This window comes from Talpa europaea (genome assembly GCF_964194135.1).
Source record: "Talpa europaea genome assembly, chromosome: 9".
Classification (NCBI taxonomy): Eukaryota; Metazoa; Chordata; class Mammalia; order Eulipotyphla; family Talpidae; genus Talpa; species Talpa europaea.
In genome coordinates, this window is record NC_140076.1 from 32,464,348 (window position 1) to 32,487,462 (window position 23,115).

General features: G+C 42.2%; 2 protein-coding genes across 2 annotated transcripts; both read right to left on the reverse strand.

Moving 5' to 3' along the window:
• TXNDC12 (thioredoxin domain containing 12) lies at positions 1-22,196 on the reverse strand (the record flags this gene model as incomplete). Its single annotated transcript, XM_084242762.1, has 7 exons — positions 1-102; positions 2,391-2,474; positions 3,153-3,222; positions 4,619-4,692; positions 5,719-5,771; positions 12,449-12,509; positions 22,100-22,196. 7 exons carry the CDS (start codon positions 22,194-22,196, stop codon positions 23-25), a joined length of 519 nt encoding a protein of 172 aa, XP_084098888.1. The 3' UTR covers positions 1-22.
• KTI12 (KTI12 chromatin associated homolog) lies at positions 9,108-10,172 on the reverse strand (the record flags this gene model as incomplete). Its single annotated transcript, XM_084243609.1, has 1 exon — positions 9,108-10,172. The coding sequence occupies one exon, from the start codon at positions 10,170-10,172 to the stop codon at positions 9,108-9,110; it is 1,065 nt and encodes a 354-aa protein (XP_084099735.1).
• Positions 22,197-23,115: the final 919 nt, after the last annotated feature.

Below are 23,115 nucleotides of genomic sequence, written 5' to 3' on the forward strand. Positions count from 1 at the left end.
TGAGAGAAGCAACACATTCAGGTTACAACTCATCTTGAAGATGTTTCTCTCTGAACGCATCTCCCGTCAGCTTTTCCTGAGCTTCCTTCATCCCCTGAACAACTGAAATAAAGATTAGGAAGGAAGTATGAAGTAGAACTTTAATATTTGACAATCAAAATAGATTTTTACATTTTGGTAGATAAATGAGATGAGCACTGAACTCTATTTCTAGTTTCTAGATTTTAGCCCTGGAAAGCATTTATCTCTTTGAATTTGTTTCCTCATCTATGAAATAAGATAGTGTTACTTCACACAGGATTATTATAAAAATTAAATGAGAATGGATCATAAAAGTGCTTTATAAATTATGAAAAACTATAAAAATGTTAGCAGTTACTTGGGCTCACCCTTGAGGATTAGGGTTGAACCCCAGTGAGAATGTATGTTCCCCCAACATTAAAGAACTAGGAAATAACTTCCCATCATCCCATTATATTTTTCAGATGAAAGTTGTATTCATTTCATTCCCTATGGTGGTAATAGGTTACACTGCCATGTGAGTGTATGTGTGCTGGGATGGGGCAGTCTTTATTGCAAGAAGTAGTCATTTCTACCATCAATCATACACAGAAGAAGCCAAGTTTGCAAGTGAAGAGAGAAAGAGAGAGAGAGAGAGAGAGAGAGAGAGAAACCCGGAAGGAAGGCCTTAGGTGATGGAAGATAAAGTTTCCTGTTCATCTTGGGACATCTCTTTTATGGATTTACACTTTAAGAAAGGCAGATATTTTGATATGGGCTCCTTATACAATGGACAGTCAGGAGCTAGGTTGAGTAAGAGTCTGGGAATCTGAGAAAGCAAATTTAGAGTCTTGTAAAAGCCAGATAGTATAGTTAGTTTTTTTCCCTTTTGTTCTGCCTATACCTTTAGTAAAGCCAGGTTTGAATGTTCCTTCCAGTTTCATGTCAGCTGAACCATGGGGGAATGCAGGCAAGGGTCTCGTGTCCACATTGGGACTAATTTGTTAGGAATGATGCCAGTGTGGAGATGAGTGTAACTTGGATAAAATTCTAAAGGAAAGGTGAATCAAGGGTCAAGAGTTGGGAATCTAACCTCTAATCAGCATTTGGCTAAGGAAGATGACATTCTCCTTACCTATGGGAAGGAGACAATAATCTCCACATCTCTATTCCTATTCTGAGAAATAAGAACACCAAGGATGTGAAGCATAAAGTGGTCAACAAACTAGAAGCCTGGCAATAGGGGACATGGCAACTGAGCAAAAAATCCCCTTTGACAGGTGGCAGGGGGACCTTTAGAAGGAAAACAGGGATAATACATGACATGAATTCCAACCCCTGCCTCTAAAATATTTGTGTCAAAGGATTAGAGATCAAAAGAGCATAAGTATGCAACTTGCAGCAACATGGATGGAGCTGGAAGGGATCATGTTCAGCAAAATAAGCCAGAAAGAAAAAGAAAAATAGCAGATGGTCTCACTCATAGCAGGAATTTAGAAAACCTAAATAAGGAACCAGGAAAAAGACTAATTATAATAAAGTAAAAATCAAAATCAACAAGCAACTATAAACCAGAGACACTACAGAGGGGGAGAAGGAAATAGGATCAAAACAAGGAGAGGTGGGAATTGTATGGGGACTATAACCAAGATGAAAATGCATGCATTGTGCAAAAATGAAAAATGATGTAAAAATATATAAAATTAAAAAATAATAAAAAATGAATTTGAAAAAAAGAGCATGAGTAGACTCATGAATCACCCTTCCTTCACCTATTTATGCTGATGTTCTCTCTGCCTGGAATATGCTTTTCACATTCTTTTGCTTGCTAGGTCTCATCCTTCAGGAATCAGTTCAGTTATCATCTCCTCTAGCAAGCCTTACATTCTCCATGTTCAGCTACAGCCTCCCTCCTTCCCTTGATTCTGTAGCTTGAAATGTCCTCCTCACATCTGTCCACAGAGACAAATTCTTATCCTTCCAGGTTCAGTTAAATTATACAGTCTATTATCTATGAACCTCATAACTTGTTTGGCTAACAGTATTATCTTTCCTCTAAATTTTTATAGGAAGAGTAGCATGAGCGCAGTGGAAAAAATAAGTACAGGACTGGCTTTGGACTTACTGTGAGACCATGGGTAAGTGATTGACTGTAAGGCTCAGTTCTTCAGTTTCCTGTGGGTCAATTAGTTCTCCAACATGATTTTAAATACCCAGGGAAGGAGATCAGTCTTATCTTTTTCCTAAATTCTATGCAAGATCTAGTCAAAGGCTAATCATGCAGGAAATGCTCCAATTATAATGTTGAAATGAGTTTCCTATCATAATCCTTGCATGTGATTCATCCTAGTTAATCTAGCAGAGCAAACACTCTTTCAGTAAAATCATACCTTGCTCAGCACTGACGTAGAAATATTTATAGCTGGGGTTTCCATTCTCATTGATGATTTCAGGACGCACCTTGCCACTGGGATCTATGAGGGACAAAATAACATAGGGGTTATGGTAATTACCACAGGGAGGAACTTCAAACATGATATGGTAGAAGGCTTTCTGGGAAACAAGACCTGCTCATTATCTCACCATCCCGGCCCTTGAGTTTTATATTACAATCACAATGGATTCTTCGTAGTTCTCGAACACAACTCCCCCATGCCTTGGCTATGCTGCTCCCTCTTCCTGGCATCTTCCCTTCCTACTTGATGAGAGTGGGATGCTATATTTTTGTTTTTCCACCATTGACTCTAGCAGAATACTGAGCAGAGATTAGGTAGTTGTTAAATATCTTTTATAAAATTGTTAGTGGAAAGATATTTGTCTGGTTATAGTATCCTACTGCCTCAGCTCCAATGTGGTCTTCAAGGTGGAATTTGTGGTTCCCTCCCTGAAGCACAAGCCATAGAGCTGATACACGAATGACTGCTAGTGAGCAATGGATGATGAATACTCACATACTGCTCACAGAAGCAATCGGTTACTAAGAAAGTATTCCCAAAACTTGAGTTTCCGGTGTTCAGAATGCCCCCACTCTTTCTTAAAATTGATTTTGTTCATTTTGTTTTTTAGCTACCCCCATATAGTTTCACTAGATGGAATCACAGCTGGTTCACTCAACTCTCCTCATGCATCATGGATCCAGAGCTTCCTCTCACCCAGGAAGAGGATGCGGGGAATATAGCCCCCGTCGGGGCTGAAATCCTCATCCTTCGGCTCCTCTTCATCCTAGTAAGTGTAAATCTTACGTTAGATCGTCCCTCCTCTTTCCTCAAACCCTTCTAGAGGCTTTCCCACTCCCCTAGGGTGAAGTCCCAGGTCCCCACAGTGGCCCAAGAGGTCCCACAATGATAGATACTCCTCTAGCTCCATGACTGTCCCTTGCTCTGTCTTCTTCAACCATACTCATCTGTTGATGCTGTACCTAACAGTTCTGTCCTTGCTCCTCCTCTCTGCTGGCCGCATCCCCCATTATCCACATGGCTCCCTTTGCTGTACATCTTTGCTCAAATGTCAGCGTTTCCAGCCACCTATTAAAAATTGCAAACAACCCCCTCCATCCTTCAATTTTAGCCACAGCATTTATTTTATCACCATCTGACTTATTTTACTTGTGTGTCTCCTCATATTTTATTCCCTATATGAAATTTCAATAAAAGCAGGGAATTTTGTCTGTTCTATTCACTGCTGAATCTAAATATCTGCATCACTCACTTGCACATAGTATTCTTGAAAGCATGAATTATTCACACTGACATTTTAGCTACAATTGTAGAGTTGTTCTTCAAAGAGATTCAACCACACAATCAGCTTTCTTTTTAAGAAACCTCTAAAGCTGGAGAATGTTCACAGAAGATATTTCTGTTGACACTGAATAGTGACTCTAATTTAGAAACTTATGAAAAGTTCATATGCAGAGGAATCAACAGTAATTTTATCATTTACGGTGTGGTTCACATTTTAGGAATTTAATGGGGTCATGTCTTCAAACTGTAACATAATTTTGCCTTGAGTGCTTTGAATAGTCTAACCTAAATGGCAGCACAGCTAGGTCATAGTACCTATTCTTAGCACTTACTAGGCTCTATGATCTTGATTTAATCACCTAACTCTGCCAGATCTGAGATGCTTTCTATAAAATTGGGACTGCACCAGTGGGCTAAAAATCCCTTCCAACTCTCAGGTCTGACATTATGACTTAGAATTCCAAGGCCTGTTATCTACATGGAGTATGTAAATGATATCTAAGGCATAAATAAGAAGGTAGTACACACAAGCCCAGCAGAGTAGGTACTCATTTGCAACACATTTTACAGGGAGTTGTGGCCTGCACATGAGATTATACCTTTAGTTCAGTTACACAAAGATGTAAAATATGTCATAATCATAGACAAAATATAAAGGATCTTAACAGTCATATTATCCAATCTCTCTTCTCCTACCTCCTCCCACAAGTGAATGCTGGATGGCTATCATATCTGACACAAAACTTGAAGGTGAAGAGAAAAACACACATACAAGTAGCCATCCCTGCTCAAAATGATTTTACATCATTCAAGATGCTAATTCTAAGACAGCAAAGATTTAAAATCATAACAGAAAGGAGAAAATATTAAAGTCTTACCTCAAGATTTACCATTACAAAATTATGGGCGAGTTCTGAAATTTCTGTAGATTCTGCAAATTTGGGCTTTAAAGCTGGGAGGAAAAAAGATTTGGAATATAAGAAAACATCATTATCATATCTGCGCCTTAACTTGTTGTGTTGATTCATATAACTGAACCTTTTTAACACCGAAGATCAGAAACCCTGAATTCTGACCCTACTTCTGATACTTAACTCACATAACTATATGATCTTGAGTAATTTACTTCATTTTTCTGAAGCTTTTATGTCACCTATAAAACATAGGTAATGGCTAACAAATAAAAAAATTATTACCATTTGCTTTTTATAGCCACATTTCAGTAACTTCTTTTGAAGAATAAACAATGGAGTAACAATACTATACTATTACACTTACTATTTACACTAATTTTATGCTCCTTGCCAATTAGGATTTCATTAAGTGTGACATAGTAAGACAAAACCTGGAAGTGGCAGGTGGTACAGCAGGAAGAATACATGCTAGTTAGATAACCTTGGGCTCTAATTTCCTTCCCACCTCCTCCAGGAAGACTTCTCCAACCACTTCTCATGTTGCTATGCATAATTTCAGCTTCCTCTAAGTTTACTATCTATATGATAATTTTAGCACTTAGTCTACACTACCACATCTTAATTGCCTCACCTTCCCTATAAAAATTCCTTGCAAATATAATTACAAATTTGTTAAGGGCAAGGAATTTACATCATATATTTCTTTGGTATTACCTAAAGCAATCAGCAGTTCTGAGACAGAGTTAGTGTTGTTAATTTTTTTTTTTTTTTAAGATTTATTTATACAAGCACTGGGTAAAGTCAGAAGTGCGGGAGGGTGAGAGAATTCACTAGAGCCAGAGGGGAGAGCAGAGCAGACAGACTGACGAAGTACACTTCTGAGGGGAGCAGTGGGTGGCAGGAGAGGTCTGCACGCCATGTGGGACCCTCACCCGGTGGCCGGGGATCGAACTGGCACTGCAGAGGCTGCGGGCAGCTTCGCAACCCAGCGCTCAACTACTGCACCACAGGGGAGGCCCAATGTTGTTAATTTTTAAATCGTAATATTTGAGAAATCAGCTTACCTTTGCAAGCTCCACACCAGGATTTATGGATAATCACCATCAAGGGCAATCCACTTAAAAACAAAACAAAAAAATTAAAATCTAGCAATTCAACTTCTTGAAATTTAGTAAAATGACTAGTTTATGAAGACAAAGAATAATGTACAAAAATGTCAGTGAAAAATTTTCATTGGTATCATGTTAAAATTAAAAAACTGAATACAAAATTATCTATGGTTTGCATTATACAAATCTATAGAGAAAAGAAAATGAAACATAATAGCAAACACACTGAAACATAATAGCAGTTATTGGGACTATGGGTTTTACTATAATTTGTTTTCCAATTTATCTATAATACTTTATAATCAGAGAGGAAAAAGTTTTTTTAAATAATGAATAGGGCCTCCCTGGTGGCACAAGGGGTTAAGTCTCAGCACTATGAAACTATCAGTAGCCACTGTGGCACCAGTTCTATCCTCAGCCAGGGAGGTGACCCACATGGTGCAACAGACCTCTCCTGACTCGCCCGCTGCTCCCCTCAGCAGTGTATTTCGGTCAATCTGCCTTTGCTGTTCCCCACTGTTTCTGGTGAATCCTCTCACCTGCCCCCCCCCACCCCTCTGGCCTATACCCTAGTTCTTGGATGCATAAATAAATCTTAAAAAAATAAATAAATAAAAATAAAAATAATGAATGTAATCTACCTGAGCCAATCTTCCCCAGATAACATTTTTAAGTTCTCATTAAGTTCTCAAAGTTCAAATGCCAACTTGTAGGAGTGTCCTATGTAAACAGCCATTGGCTTTCTCTACCATTTAACCACCATGCACTATATGGTAGTTATCACTGCACTTCCCACATTAAACAAATCTAAATCTATTATTTACCCATCTCCCCTCAAAAGATATGCAGATTCTCAAGGGAAGGAACTCCTGTCTCTATATCCCCTAGATCTGGCACATAGAATATTATTGATAGCAAACATTTATATGGCATTAAGGAATGCCAGGTACACAGCAAAGATACATGTGAGTCAATCAATTTAGTGTCAAATGAATTATTAAGCCACCTCATCATAGGCCTGCTATAAATCCAGCATGGATGTGTGCCTGTAATACTATCTGTGAAAGCTTGTAAACCAAATGAGCAGGGCAAACTTCGTTGAGAAGTTGGTTCTAGGTAACAATCATAATAGTCAAATATACTAAAGATAATTTTGTGTGCTATGTGTTTTTCATGTATTATCTCATACACGTCCTCACAACAATCTTAAGGCAGATAATATTAATGATCTCATAACAGAAATGAGGACACTAATTTACTCCCAAGAGTTTAACAACTCAGCCACCTAGAATCCAGATTCTGCCACTTACTAGCTAACTGATTAGTGTAACTCCAAAACAATTCTCTGAACACCACAGTCAACTCCAAATTATAATGGCAATCCAAAATTCCTAGGTTTAAATTCGACTCAACCAATAATCAACTTAGTGTCACAGAATTAGGGTGGAAAAGGTTTTAGTGGTTACCTAGTCCACACCTGTTTCAAGCACCAATCCTCTTTCATATATCAGAAGGAAAAGATGCTCCGGGTAGTCTGATGAGCAAGAAATACATCACCAAGACAGCCCATCCTCTTAATACCTCTGTGCACTTACAAAGCAGTTTAGATTATCTTGCTCCCTCCTTTCTATCTAGCAAACTCCTATTCAACCTTCTAGAGCAGGAGTCAGTAAACTATGGTCTGCACACCTAACCCAGTCCAATTCCTACTTCTAGAGAGCTGTGAGATAAATATATTTTTGTACATTCTTAAATTGAAAAATAAATGCTAAAATTTGTATCTAATGAAATTTGTTGTATCTAATGAAATTTTGTTGTAATGAAATTAGTTGTATCTAATGAAATGTTAAAATGAAATATAATTAATGTTTCAGTGTAGTTTTTTTTTTTTTTTTTTTTTTTGTATAGAGGCATGCTTTATTTACCTGTTTGCTGGTCTGTTTGTTTGTTTTGTTTATACATGCACTGGGTACAGTCAGAAGCGCGGGAGGGTGAGAGAATTCACCAGAGCCAGAGCGGGGAGCAGAGCAGGCAGAAGGACCGAAGTACACTGCTGAGGGGAGCAGCGGGCGGCAGGAGAGGTCTGCGCGCCATGTGGGACCCTCCTCCGGTGGCCGGGGAGCAGCCGGGGATCGAACCGGCGCCGCAGAGGCCGCGGGCAGCTTCGCAACCCAGCGCTCAACCGCTGCGCCACCGGGGAGGCCCTCAGTGTAGTTTTATTATAACATTCACAACCACTTGTATAGTTACCATCTATGGTTGTTTTAATGCTACAATGGCAGTTCATAAGCTGCAGCAGAGGCCCTATGGCCCATAAAACCTAAAAAAAGGTATCTTTTGGCCCTTTGCTGGCTCCTGCTCTAGTGACAGTTCAAATATTAAACCATGTGTGAAGGCTTCCCCAAATCACCTTTTCTCGTAAGCTGGTTAGTCCTTTCCTCCTCTAGGCTGCCATTCAGCCATCATCCTTTAACCCCCCAGTCTGTTATCCTGTAATCATGTTTACTTAATTGTATTTCACATCAAACTATTAATTGCTTCAGAGCAAAGACTATATCTAATTCATCTTTGAAAAATCACAAGTATTCAAGCATCTATTTAATGAAATCAATGAACAAATGGAAGCCATTTAAAGTGATATTTGCTTTGAAATACAGAATGCAAATTAGAGTTGTGTATATCACTCCAGGTTATAGACCATGCATCTAGTCTCTCACTTAAAACTACCAAAGGTCTATTTCAGTGGAAAGCACAAAAATAACAGCGGATCTAAAATATATTAGTAAATTACAGAAATTACATGAAGAACATGAGGTACAGCAAGTAAAAGACATTCCAGCAGAATCTTCTTCTAAAAGATTTTATTAGATAAAATAATCTAGTGGTTATGTTTTTCACTTCCACTAGAAACAAAATTTGCTTCGCAAAGACAGAAACAAGATTTATTTGTGGCCCCGGGTCCCAGCATAGAAACTAGCAAAAAAGGATTCAGTACCAAAAAACTGTGAAATGACAGAAGGGTCAGAGCAGATGTCATCTTCGGTTTCTGCTCACAACTGTTTTAAAAACAAATCATCAATCCAGTCTGCTCTCCCACAACTCAGATGGGGGTAATCAGTGGTGTGTGATATCCCAAACAGAACCCAATCTAAACAAACTGAGCTCTGTCCTTTCAAGAAATTTGCCAAGATCCTCCAAGCTAGATCTCTGATGTGGCTGACAGAATCAGTCACAATAGGTCAAGTACCATACATCAATACCCTCTGCAAACCTTCAAACTATTCTTCCCAGAAAAATTAGAGCAGTGTAGATAGGAGCCATGGCTTTCTCCCTACATCCTCCGGTTAGTGCAGGCTCTGGCTTAGATACTGCAGAAACATGTTGGCCAGCTGAGGCAGGTTCTCATTGTTAGGATGCATTTTGGTGTAGGAAATAAACTGGCGACGAAGACGACTCAGTTCTGCCATGGTCAAGGGCCTGGTAAACGGAAGGTGCTCAGTAGTGCCAGGCAGCTTAAGTAAGTCTCCAGGGAGGGCGCTTTTTTGCGCTTCCATCAGTGCTGCCAACACCTGGCTGGTAACCTGATCCAACTGGTGTAGAAAGCTGCTGGAGGCAAGGGGCTGAGACTGGGTAGACTGATGGGCTGGGGGAGCCTGGTTTTCAAACAAGGCTGCGCGAATCTCTGCCAGGGGTAACGGTTCCTCTAAGCCCACCAAGGTGAACAGGGGCCGGTCCCAGCGGTTCCGAGAGTCTGGAGCCTCAAAGCGCAGCATGAGAGCCTCCAGAAGTTCCGGAGGGTAAAGGGCACTGGACATATGCTTTGAAGATTTCTCCAATTCCGGAGGCACGAGAGATGGAGGATCTGGTGCCCCGGCTTCCTCCGGTTCCAGCTCCGTAGGTACGCTGGCCGGGGCGCTCCCATTTACTGCAGAGTCCACAGCCCGCGGCTCCCCGAGAACGCAGACGCCGGCAGCCTGAATCCTCCCGCCCTTCTCTGAGCGCGGGGTCCAACTTACACTTGGGGTACGGGTCCGACCCTCCTCCGTGTCGACCCCCCGAGGTCCCCCGCCCGGACGGCCCGGCTGTACGCAATAGACCAGGCACAGCGGGGTGCGCGCTGCCCGCGCCAGACAGTAGAGCTCGTAGCGGAAGCCCTTGATGTAATTAAGCGAGTCGAGGATGACCACGTCGTGGCGACTCAGGCGCCGCTCCACCGCGGCTCGCAGGGCGCCGCGCAGCGCCTTCTCACGGGCCGAATCGCCGTACACCGTAGGGTCCTCCGCGCCCAGCACCGACGCGTCGTCCACCACGTGCACCGTGTGGCCCTCGGCCGCCAGCGCCCCACGGAGCAACGCGGCCCGCCGGCTCTTGCCACAGCGCGGCAACCCACAGAACACAACCAGCGGCATCGCCCCCGCGCGCGGCCATGCGCAAACGCGCCGCGTCAACTTCCGGGCTGTCGGACTAGCCGACGCAAGCCGGAAGCGCACACGACACTTCCGGCCTCCTCAGCCTCTCAGAGGTCCTCCTGTAGCTATAGAAACAGCTCTATGCCAACCAAACCCAGCTTCTGCTCTCCAAGAAAGGAGACTAGAAAGACTTGTTATTTAAATCAGATGTTAAAGGCGCAGAAGAAAGTGATGGCCCTGGGACCAAAGACTATGCCCATCCTTTTGTAATGGGGCTTAATGAGCATTATATACTGCAACACAATAATGCCATATATTTAGAACCCAGAAGGCAATTCACAAATGCTAGTTCTTCTTCATTCCTTACACACAGTAGCTGTTTATTCAATAACCATTTCAATCGTTCACCATCGCCATGGCTGGGGGATTCAGAGAGGAAAGTAGAACGGTTCCCCCATAGTAAATTAAAGATCTGAATGGGAAGAGTCAGGCATCTACAAGGAGAATAACAAGTACTATGATGGATAATTCTAAGTCGGGTTATAAAAATACAGACCAGAAAAAGAAATTACCTAGAAAAAAATGGCTGATGACTTTCTCCAGGAATAGTCATTTGATTTAGAACTTTAAAAAACTAATAGGAGGGCCTCCCCAGTGGCGCAGCGGTTGAGCGCTGGGTTGCGAAGCTGCCCGCAGCCCCTGCAGCGCCAGTTCAATCCCCGGCTGCTCCCCGACCACCGGAGGAAGGTCCCACATGGCGTGCAGACCTCTCCTGCCGCCCGCTGCTCCCCTCAGCAGTGTACTTCGGTCCTTCTGCCTGCTCTGCTCCCCACTCTGGCTCTGGTGAATTCTCTCACCCTCCCGCGCCATGTACAAATAAACAAAACAAACAAATAAACAAATAAATAAAAACATGCCTCTAAAAAAAAAAAAAAAAACTAATAGGAATTTTCCTCCTGGGTCGGTTGGCTGATAAAAGACAGGATGCCCAGTTAAATCTGAATTTCAGATAAACATCAACGAAAAAGTTTTTGATATAAGTATGTCCCAAATATTGTATGGGACACATTTGAAATTACTTATTGTTTACCTGAAATTCAAAATTAACTGGACATATTTTATTTCCTGAATTTGACCTTATTCCTGGCAGGTGTGAGACTCAGAGCCATAAAAACATAGGTTCTGTTATAGTAAAAGCAAGCACTATAGTTTAGTAGGGGCAGAAATCTATTTCTGTGCAAGTGTGTGCATGTAGAGTAGGTGCACATATATTGGGTCTTTGTATCCCTCCAGTACAATATAGTAGAGAACATTCATGTCTTGGTTCTGCCACTTAACTAGCTATATAAACTATTGGCAAAATTTTTACCCATTCCATATCTGTTACCTCTTCTGTAAAATAGTAACAGTTCTTATTTCACAGTCTGCACCAAACTCTTAGATTGTGAGGAGTAAATAAATTAATGCATGGAAAGCACCCAGAGTCCTGTTTACTTCCCTCCCTCAGGCTCGGTCTTTTCCTTCTTTGTATTTGAGTTGACTGTGCATAGACTAAACCTACTTAGAACTTGAGGTTATTAAACTTGAGATCATTAGGCAGTTTGGTTTACTAGTTGAGTACAGTCTCTTAAGACAGAGTACCAAATCTTGGCTTAGTCACTTGCTAGCTCTGCAGTCGTTGGCAAGTTACTTAACTTCTCTGTACCTTAGTTTCCTCATCGCTAAAATGAAATTAGTAGAACAGTACCCACTGCAAAAGAGTTGTGAGAATTAAATGAGTTAACTCACTTAATTCAATGTCTGGTACATAGTAAGTGCTTAATGCTAGCTAATATTACTGCTATAACATTAGACAATTTTTTCTCAGTTCTTGCTCAGTCTTGAAATAACCCTTCATCTGAAATCAATACTACACTGATGGCTAAAAAATGTTTTATCGGGCCTCCCCGGTGGCGCAGCGGTTGGGCGCTGGGTTGTGGGGCTGCCCGCGGCCTCTGCAGCGCCAGTTTGATCCCCGGCTGCTCCCCGGCCACCGGAGGAGGGTCCCGCATGGCGCGCAGACCTCTCCTGCCGCCCGCTGCTCCCCTCAGCAATGTACTTCGGTCCTTCTGCCTGCTCTGCTCCCTGCTCTGGCTCTGGTGAATTCTCTCACCCTCCCGTGCTTCTGACTGTACCCAGTGCATGTATAAAAAAAAAAAAAAAAAAAAAAAAAAAAAAAAAAAACCAACAAAAAAAAATGTTTTATCACCACAAATAACCCTAAACTATGTCTTTACCTGGCAGCTGCTTCTCTCTTCCCATCTTCCAGTGTTCTCCAATGAATGTGGTCTCCAAAACCTGGAAGGAAAGAGTCTTATAAACATTCACACATGAACGGAGGGCAAAGATCTAAAAATAAAAAATGTGGCATGTTCACAAGAAACCCATGAAAAGACTTTCCTCTGTCAAGTGCATGGTGTTCAAGTCTTCTAGGTATATGGAAACAAGGATATCCCAATGCCACAAGTCTTGGTTTTCATGCCTGGTAAAATGGAGATGACATTGCCTAAGTCATAGTTTTTAAGGAGAGCAAATTAAATCTTGTGTTTGTAATCTAACGGAGTATGCAAATAATACTGTCAGAATGAATCAGATATTTCCAGAGTAAACAAAAAGCAGGTCTTAACAAATCATTAGTTATTGGAGGTAATCAAAAATACAGCTTTAGAGTCAGAGAGACATGGGTGTGGGATGCCAACTCCCACTTTCTATTAAATGCAGGAAATTTTGTGAATGAAGTGAGCTCCCCATTTCCCAATTTCTTAACCTATAAAATTAAGAAAAAATACCTACGTTCAAGCCTTGGTGTAAGGAGTAGATGTGATAATGTATTTAAATCTATTCTTGTTTTATTCCCCACACTTCAGCCAGAGTGATCTTTTAAAATCACATCTCTGCTGGGCAAAAACCTTTCAGAGGCTTTCCAATGCCTTAAAAAAGAAAGGTCAAACTCAGAGAAGGACTTACAAAGCCTTCCAAAATATGTCACCTGTATACTTTTCATAAAATACTGCACACAAAATACTTTCACTAGCTTAAATACACCATGCATTCTCTCCCCTCCAGCCTTCATAGTCACTGCTTCCCCTGCCCTGTCCTTCCCACCTGCACATCCAATTCATTCTTCAGGGCATTTCTCCTGGTAAATCTCTGAATCTCAAAGAACCCAATTCTTGCCCCATCACTGAACTTCCCAAGTTGAATTGTAAATGTGTATGTGTCTGTCTCCCTCACACTAAGGTAAGTCGCTACAAGCTGGGATCCTATCTGTCTATACCCTCTTGTTTCCCTAGTACTTAGTATTTTCCATGCCACACTAAGTGCTCCTTAAAATATTTATGGACTAAACATATCTTACTTAAGATATATCACATAATGAATTAATTTTATATCTGGGAAATGTTACTGATGATAATAATTCTGGCTGTTATTTACTGACCACCTTATATGTGCCCCCATGCCACATATATTACCTCATTTCAATTTAGCCGTAACAAAACCCCCCTTTTATTTAACCTCTCTATATTTCCATTTGCTCATTATCAAAATAGGTATAAGAATAGCTATATCTTGTAAGACTGTTACTGAATATTAAATAAGAAATGCGTGTTTATGTAAATATATGTAATAGCACAGTGCTTAGCATATTATAAATGATCAGCAGATTTTGTTATTCTTTACAGTTGAGACTTCTGGGGTTCAGAGAAGTTACCAGGTCACACAGCAGGTAAATGGCCAACCTGGGATTTAAACTTCGATTTTATGACTGGTTACTATATTACTTCCAGGCCTTTATTTCCCAAAAATAAATCAAAACCTAATTTCCATCAGTGTTACCACAGGGAAATAAACAGCTCATCCAGATTAGCATAAGGAAGCAGTATCCAAATTAAGCATCATCACTTTTCATTCCCAACAGCATGGGCTGCTTGCCAAGAGAAAATGTGACTGGGGCCCAAAGTCTAATCCTGAGGAGTAGATGATTAAGTGAGAGTGAAATTGGAAGGATGCCCAGAAAGATGCCTAATGTGATCAACATCATTCTACCTGACAGCATCTAAATTCAGACAACTGAATCCTGCTTTGGGAGGGGTGGGGGAGGTGGGGGAGGGATGTCTTCTAAACAGTGGCATCCACCTACAAAACAGTGAAGTCCTAGATAAAATTGTCTAATGCTTTCAAAATTGTCTAGATCCTTTTCTGGCTCATAAGCATGATGATTGGGTGTTCACGCGGCTGTGTGAGGTGTGTCTCCCTTAAACCTTGTTACCACATTGGCACATTACCCTTCCGACTTAAAAAAAACACTAATGCGGGGCCTCCCTGGTGGCGCAGCAGTTGAGCGCTGGCTTGCGAAGCTGCCCGCAGCCTCTGCAGCGCAGGTTCGATCCCCGGCTGCTCCCCGGCCACCGGAGGAGGGTCCCACATGGCGCGCAGACCTCTCCTGCCGCCCGCTGCTCCCCTCAGCAGTGTATTTCAGTCCTTCTGCCTGCTCTGCTCCCCGCTCTGGCTCTGGTGAATTCTCTCGCCCTCCCGCGCTTCTGACTGTATCCAGTGCTTACATAAATAAATAAAAAATAATAAATAAACAAATAAATAAATAAAATCTTAAAAAAAAAAAAAAAAAAAAAAAAAAAAAAAACACACTAATGCTGGACTCATAGTAATACACACACGCACGCACACACACACACACACACACACACACACACACCAAGGAGGAAAAATGAGCAACAAGCATAAAGGTAAGGCTGATCTGAAAGAAAATCTCTATTATGGAGACTAGAATTCCAGTTGGTAGTCCCCTCTCCTTTGCAGATGACCAAAAGCTAAATCTTCCCGGGGGAAAAGCATTCCCTACTTTAGGCCTCCAAATAGCCAATAATAAAGAACCATTATCAGCTCACAATAGTTCACCACTAAACATATAAGTAAACAAATTATAAAAAAGAATCAGCAAAAGCTGATTTAGATCCTTAAGAATTTCAGCATTAGAATTATCAGTCACGGGCTTCCCCTGGTGGCGCAGTGGTTGAGCGCTGGGTTGTGAAGCTGCCCGCAGCCTCGGCGGCGCCAGTTCGATCCCCGGCTGCTCCCCGGCCACCGGAGGAGGGTCCCACATGGCACGCAGACCTCTCCTGCCGCCCCCTGCTCCCCTCAGCAGTATACTTCGGTCCTTCTGCCTGCTCTGCTCCCCGCTCTGGCTCTGGTGAATTCTCTCACCCTCCCCCGCGCTTCTGACTGTACCCAGTGCATGTATAAATAAATAAATAAATCTTAAAAAAAAAAAAAAGAATTATCAGTCAAAAGAAAAAAAAAGGATTATCAGTCACAGGATATAAAAATAACTATGTATGAATGTTTAAAAAAAATCACTCATGGGATGACAAAAACAGAAATACAACAGGTCTAAAATAGATAAATGTGTAAAGACACCAAATAGAACTTTCAGAAATTAAAAAATACTGCTATTAAAATACAAAATCAGGGCCTCCCCGGTGGCGCAGCGGTTGAGCGCTGGGTTGCGAAGCTGCCCGCAGCCTCTGCAGCGCCGGTTCCACCCCGGCTGCCAGCGAGGGTCCCAGACCTCTCCTGCCGCCCGCTGCTCCCCTCAGTTGTGTACTTTGTCAGTCTGCCTGCTCTGCTCTCCCCTCTGGCTCTGGTGAATTCTCTCACCCTCCCACGCTTCTGACTGTACCCAGTGCTTGTATAAATAAATAAATAAATCTTTAAAAAAAAAATACAAAATCAATGGCTATCCAAGAGTGAAAAAAAATGAGCTATTAAGCCACAAAAGATGTAGAGGAACCTTAAATGCATATAAGCTAAGCAAAAGAAGCCAATCTGAAAAGCTACAGATGAGTCCACTATAAGGCGTGCTGGAACAGATAGTAAAAAGATCAGTGGTTGCTAGGGATTCATGGGGAAGGGAGAAATGAGTAGGTGGAACACAGTTTTTATGCCAGTGAAACTATTCTGTATAATTTTCTAAGAGTGAATATATGTTTTATGGGCTAAGAAATTGTAGCTCTCTGGGCCTCTGGTGGCACAGGGGTTAAGCACCACACTATGAAGCAAACTGCAGCCTCTGCAGCATGAGCTCAATCCCTGGCCAGTCAGGGAGCAATCCACATGGCAAGGCAGACCTCTCCTGACTAGCCTGCTGCTCCCTTCAGCAGTGTATTTCAGTAGATCTGCCTGTTCTGTTCCCCACTCTGTCTCTGGTGAATCCCCTCACTCCCTGCATCTCTGGCTGTACCCCAGCTCTTGCATGCATAAATAAATAAATCTTTAAAAAGAAAAAAGAAATTGTAGCTCTCTCCCCATCCCCCAAATTCATACGTTAAAGATCTAACTCCCCGTAACTCTGAAAATGACTGTTTTGGGACAAAGACTCTTAAAAGAGGTAATTAAGTTAAACTGAGGTCACTAGGGTGGGCCTGTCTTATATACACACACATACACACACAAACACACGCACACTATGTTGTTTACAAAAGCACCTAAAACAGAAGAACTCACAAAAGTCCAAGTAAAATGATTACAAAATACATACCTAAATAAATGTCAGAAGCTAGGTGACAAAGCTTACTGTCATTGTATGTTGTTATAAGAAACCCCAGTGCAGTAGTGTTCAATAGAACTTTCTGCAATTATGTAAATGTTCCATACCTGCACTGTTTAATATGTTAGTCATTAGCCACATGTCACTCCTGAGTATTTAAAATGTGGCTAATGCAACTGAGGAGCTGGATTTTCAATTTTATTTAATTTTAATTAACTTAAAATTTAAGAGTAATATGAAACTACTGTGTTGGATAGCAGAAACTTAGAGACCAATTAATGCAACCCTCTCACGTTATCAAGGCCTAGAAAAGGCAAGAGGTTATCCAAGAGCACAAAGGAAGCCACAACCAGAATTTAGGTCTCCTGATTTCTAGGGTACTTTTCCAGTACCCCAACATTTCCCTAGTTGTTCTACTGTATTATGTCTAACAGTACATCCAAAAGTGTAATTTGAGGGGCCTCCCTGGTGGCGCAAAGGGTTAAGACATAGCACTATGAGGCTATCCACAGCCACTGCAGTATGAGTTCGATCCCAGGTCAGGGAGGTGACCCACATGGCGCAGCAGGCCTCTCCTGTCTTGCCCCTGCTCCCCTCAGCAATGTATTTCAGTAGATTTGCCTATTCTGTTCCCTACTCTGTCTCTAGTGAATCCTCTCACCCCTCCACACCTCTGGCCTGTACCGCAGTTCCTGTATGCATAAATAAATAAATCTTTTAAAAAAGTGTAATTTGAAACAATTCACATTTCTTTGAAAACTTATATTTAAAAGTACATAATAATAAGGGCCTCCCTAGTGGCCCAAGGTATAAAGTCTCACTGTGAAGCACTATGAAGCTATGTCAGTCACTGCAGCACCAGTTCAATCCCCATCCAGGGAGCTAATCCACAAGGCCCAGCAGACCTCTCATGTCTCCCCCATTGCTCCCCTCAGCAGTGTATTTCAGTGGATCTGCCAGTTCTGCCATATCTCTGGCCTATACCCCAGCTCTTGTATGCATAAATAAATAAATCTTTTTAAAAAGTACATAATAATAACCACTACCATCATTTTTCAGTGTTTATATAATCACCATTATCATAAAAAGTGTTAACCAAACTGTTAATGACTGTCATGTTATTTATTTTATGTCAGGTACTGTTTTTCATGCTTTTACATATATAAACTTATTTAATCCTCACAATAAGCTTATGAGGTAGAAATGCTAATTAATCCCATTACATGATATGGAAGGTGAAGTTAAATAGTTTGTCTGAAGTTAAACTGCCAAGTGGCAGACTTGGGATTAGAACCTAAGTGGTGGTGATCTAGAGTCTATAGTTTAACCACTCTCTCTATTTTTTTTCTTTAAGATTTATTTATTTATACAAGAACTGGGGTATAGGCCCAATTTGTGGGAGGGTGAGAGGATTCACCAGAGATAGAGAGGGGAACAGAACAGACAGACTGACGAAACACACTGCTGAGGGGAGCAGCGGGCGAGACAGGAGAGGTCTGCCACGCCATGTGGGACCCTCGCAGGCCCACCGGGATCTAACTGGTGCTACAGAGGCTGCAGACAGTTTCACAGCTCTGTGCTCAACCGCCTGAGCCACCAGGGGAGGCCCCACTCTCTACTTCTTACTGCTTCTTTTTTTTTTTTCTTCCTTTCAAAAGGAACATTAAAAAGGTACAGTGTTTAACTTGTTACCAGAATCACCTACTCCTGGCACTACCCACATCCACACCCTTGCCAACGTGGAACATTCCACAACGTGGAATCGAAAATAGTCCAATTTCCTAAAAAGTCACTTGCACAGTCACTTAATTTATGCCAGGTATTTGCAGTGAGCTGTAGGCTTCCACGTCAACAGCGCCTTCCTTAAAAATATGATTAAAAGAAAGCAAAGTGACCATGTCTAAACACGGCATTTACATGAGAATTCCCAAGCCCTTCATCCTGAAATTGTTTTTATAAGTGTAAGCTATGGACATCAAAAAAGTATTATGTCCATTCAACTGACAAAATAAAAGGTCAAGTGTCAGAGCTGGCAGCCAAGCCTCTAAAACAAAGAACACTGTACCTGAGAGGTAGAATAACACAGTGGCGAAATAAAGTCTGTCTTTAGTCAAACAGATCTGGGTTGGAAATCTAGTTCCGCCACATACTATTTTCACAAATGCAAAATATGGCTAACGAAAATACTCTACAGGGTTGTCATGAATATGAACAGAACACAGTGTGGAATGTAAAAACTTTGTGTGTGCAGTGCCAAATTCTTATTCCAGAGTCTTGATAACATATCTGTTTCAGGACAGTTCATGAACTGGCCCCAAAATAATTATCATTATCCTCATTATTGTGAGGATTAAACCACTCAATTTATGCAAAATATGAAGAGCATCTGGAATAAAGTAAATGTACAGTAAATGCAAGTCATTACATTTCTCCCTACAGGTGACATAATCCAAAGTTTTAGCCTCCAGAGAACAAAATTACTTTAGAACTCTGGAATGGTACATCTTGAAGGGCTCTTAGTTTTCATTTTTAGTCCAACCATCTCACTTAATAAATCATCCCGGGCCTCCCTGGTGGCGCAGCGGTTGAGCGCTGGGTTGCGAAGCTGCCCGCAGCCTCTGCAGCGCCGGTTCGATTCCCGGCTGCTCCCCGGCCACCAGAGGAGGGTCCCACATGGGCGCAGACCTCTCCTGCCGCCCGCTGCTCCCCTCAGCAGTGTACTTCGGTCCTTCTGCCTGCTCTGCTCCCCGCTCTGGCTCTGGTGAATTCTCTCACCCTCCCGCGCTTCTGACTGTACCCAGTGCATGTATAAACGAAACAAACGAACAAACAAATAAATAAATTAAAAATAAATAAATAAATAAATCATCCCCAGGGAATATACAGAAAATGTACTACATGGCTTGACCAGGATTAAAACTCAGGCCTCCTAGTTCCTATGTAATAGGGTGATATAGTCTCTCCTCTCTGCAAACCACCAGGCCATTATCTGATAAGAGCCAGACCTACTTAAAACATCTGGAAAGAAATTATACTCATCAAGATTTTCAGGAATCACTGCTTCAGGTAGCACTTTTGGGTGGGTTGGGCTAGAGGCTATATTGCAAGAATCCATACCCAAGATATCCATAAAAGTTTAAAATAGTATTCATTCCTTTCCAAAATAATTAAATATTCTTCCTTGGGAGGATATCACAATAAACATTAAATACTTTCTACATTTGTCATACAACATTAAATGCTTTTTTCATTCAATCCTTACAACAGTCCCTGTCTCCCTGTCCCTCCCTGCCCCAAGTTGCCCTCCTACATGCTCCTATAGGTATGTGGTATTTACCTGCTCACAGTGTATATATATCACACTGTCATAAAATTGCCTGCTTATTTGTCTTGTCATCTATAGACTATAAGGAGAAAAAAAACAAATATTCCTGAGCATGAATAAGACCAAATATTTGGTCCTGACTTACTGGGGCAGACTATACTTTCCAAAGATGGCTGCAACAGTATCTCCCATTCTAGACTCTCTTCTTACAATGTGACAACATTCCTCCTCCCACCGGGAGGTGGAGAGCAGGTTAATGTCCCTTTCTCTTGAACACACCCATGTAGAATACAATGGAAGTGATAAGGTATGACTTGTAACGGTAGATGATAAAAATGCTACACATTTCCACTTTGTTCTCTTGAGGCCCTAGTTCTTGGAATTCACAAGCCAAACTACGAGAAAGTCCACATGAGAACATGAAAAAAGACTACACAAAGAAGTAACCAGTTCAGCTGGGGCCCAGGCATCATGGAACCAAGAGTCATACCTTCCCCCTGTGTCTTGTTTGAATCCCTGTCCCACAGTATCCTGAGCATAATGAAATGATTTTTTGGGCCACTAAATTTTGAGGTGGTTCATTATTCCACAACAGTAACTGAAACAACCACACAGAGTTTAATGTCTAACAAGGAATAAATATACTGAATATGTGACTCCAAGGTATTACCTACACCTAACACAATCATTGGAACACAATTTTATTTGTTGAGTGCCTGAAAGTTGTAAATATGCCCATTTTGCAGATGAGGAACTGAGCTTTGAGAAATTTAGCCACTTATCTGAGTCCACATAGCTGATCAATGGCAAAGTAAAATAAAACTCAGAACTACACCCACATTCCTAATCCTATACTCTTCGGTCTCCCTCAGTACTTACATTTTTACACTAATCTGTTTTAAAATGGGATTCATCTTGCAGTTTGATCACTGTGAAGGAAACCCACACACATCACCTCTCAGAGAAGCTGTCAGTGATATTTCTAAGTCAACTGCTGCTAACTCATTCATCCTCCCCAGTCTTTCTACTCCATGGGTTTCATTTTTTCCCCAGCACTTATGCCTTTTATTCAACTGTTCAATGTGTCTGCTCTCTCTGATTTGAATATAAGCACCATGTGAGCAGGAACTTTGTCAGCAGAGTTCACTGCAAGTGCCTAGCAAAGTGCCTGAATGTCCACCCAAACTCACCCATCAATAAATGTGCCAATAGAGAGGGTAAGAGAAAATAATTTTAAAAAAACAGAATCATCCACCTAACAATAGAAGGGAAGGGAAATCCATGCTACCACTCATTCACTTCGAAAAGCATAAGCCCTGAATTCAAATGAAGATGCAGGTAATGAAATGGAATTGGGGACCACACCTTCTATCCTCCATTCTGTTTCCACAATTCAAAGAGTTCAGTTTCTTCAGGCACACTGACTAAACTGCACCAGGGACAATTGTTGGTGATCCTCTAACATCAGACCTTCTATGCTTCACCTTGCTCATCTTTATGCACTAGTCACAACTCCATAGATGCAGGTGCTGCTCCCCCACCCCCCACCCCCCAGGAGACAGGTGGCAGTAACCTAGCCCTTCAAGGAAGAGAAGGGGAATCTTTAGACTCAGGATAAATATTTCTACATCTCTAAACTCCCAAAGGTGCTATTTCTCCCAGGAGGAAAGGTGAAGGTTCCTGGGGACCGGCCGAATGTTGTGCACTATCTTGGACTCTCAAACATGCTTTTCCTGATTTAAGGACCACTCCTACCCCCAACCCAAGAACTTGTGAAGGCCTCAAGCACAACTTCCCCACCTCAACATTCCCCAGACCCTGCTACTCCCTAACCCCAAGAAATCTTCCTCAAACGCCAAGAGCAGCTAGGGGGATAAAAAAGAAATCTGGCGTAACCTAAGAAGACAGAACAGGAGGGAACAGTGTTAGGGCAAGAAGAGGGTTATACTGGGCTGGAACCCAGAGCGAGTAAAGATTAAGATAAGAACGCGGTCTGACCCTTTCCAAGCCCTTTATGTCCATCAGAGGAAGTGATGAGCAGCAGGAAACTGAAGCCAAGCAAACAGGTGGCCCCAAGACGAGGCCGCAGCTCCATGGTGGTAGGTGCGCGGGGCCACCAGGCTGAGCAGACGCAGGGCCGTAGTCCCGGCAGAAGGTCCGCGCGTTCCCCAAGTGTGGTTCAGTCCTACCCCTAGCGTCCCCAGATTTTTTTCCCTAACCCTGAAGGAAGTGATGTTAGACGGATGTGGGTGGTGCCTCCGGGGTCCGGTTAGGATGGAGTAAGTTTAAAGGTGCAGGTCACGTAGAAGGGTGCGGGAGCTGTTCTCGAGCCCGAGTTGCTTGCCCACTTGATTCTGGATGTCCAGTCCGAGGATCGAGAGGGAAAAAGTGGGCCAAGATAGTGGGGGATGGGGAGGAGGCTCAGGAGAACCGTTGCCAGTTGCGTCTGCCAGCAGGCTAGCCCCTCCCCCCAGGAACCGCTGCTCTTAATAGTCAAAACGCAAATTATTGATCGGTGAAGTCAGCAGCTCCTAAGAATGGGCGAGTTGCCCATTGGCTTCGGGTCCCCTTTCGCTCTCTGCAAATAAAATAGGCTAGACATCTCGATTTCATTCTTAGTTTCCTGCCCTGGTCTCCGAGGAGACCTGGCTAGCCAGTTCTGCAGTGCATGGTCTCGTGCCTTGCACGAATCCCCCTTGCTGCTCGAGAAGCGCTGGACTTTATTTTCCTTTGCAGCAGCAATTCTTTCATTCAGGCATGAAGCAAACAACCGATGCAAGCTCGGAGAAAACCAAACGTGGGCTCTGTTATTGCAAACCTCACTTAGCTCTTCAGTGAAGAAGCCCTTAAGTTACTGCAGGCATTTAAAATGCAAAGCGTCTGGTTGAATCTATTTATTTTGGTCTTGTTTTTAAACTCTGAGGGTCTCATATTTTTTTCCTTCATTTTTTTACTCCGACACAGAACGAGCAAGTCAACATTCTCCGTCTCTCCTGCTGGCACTACTTGAGTAC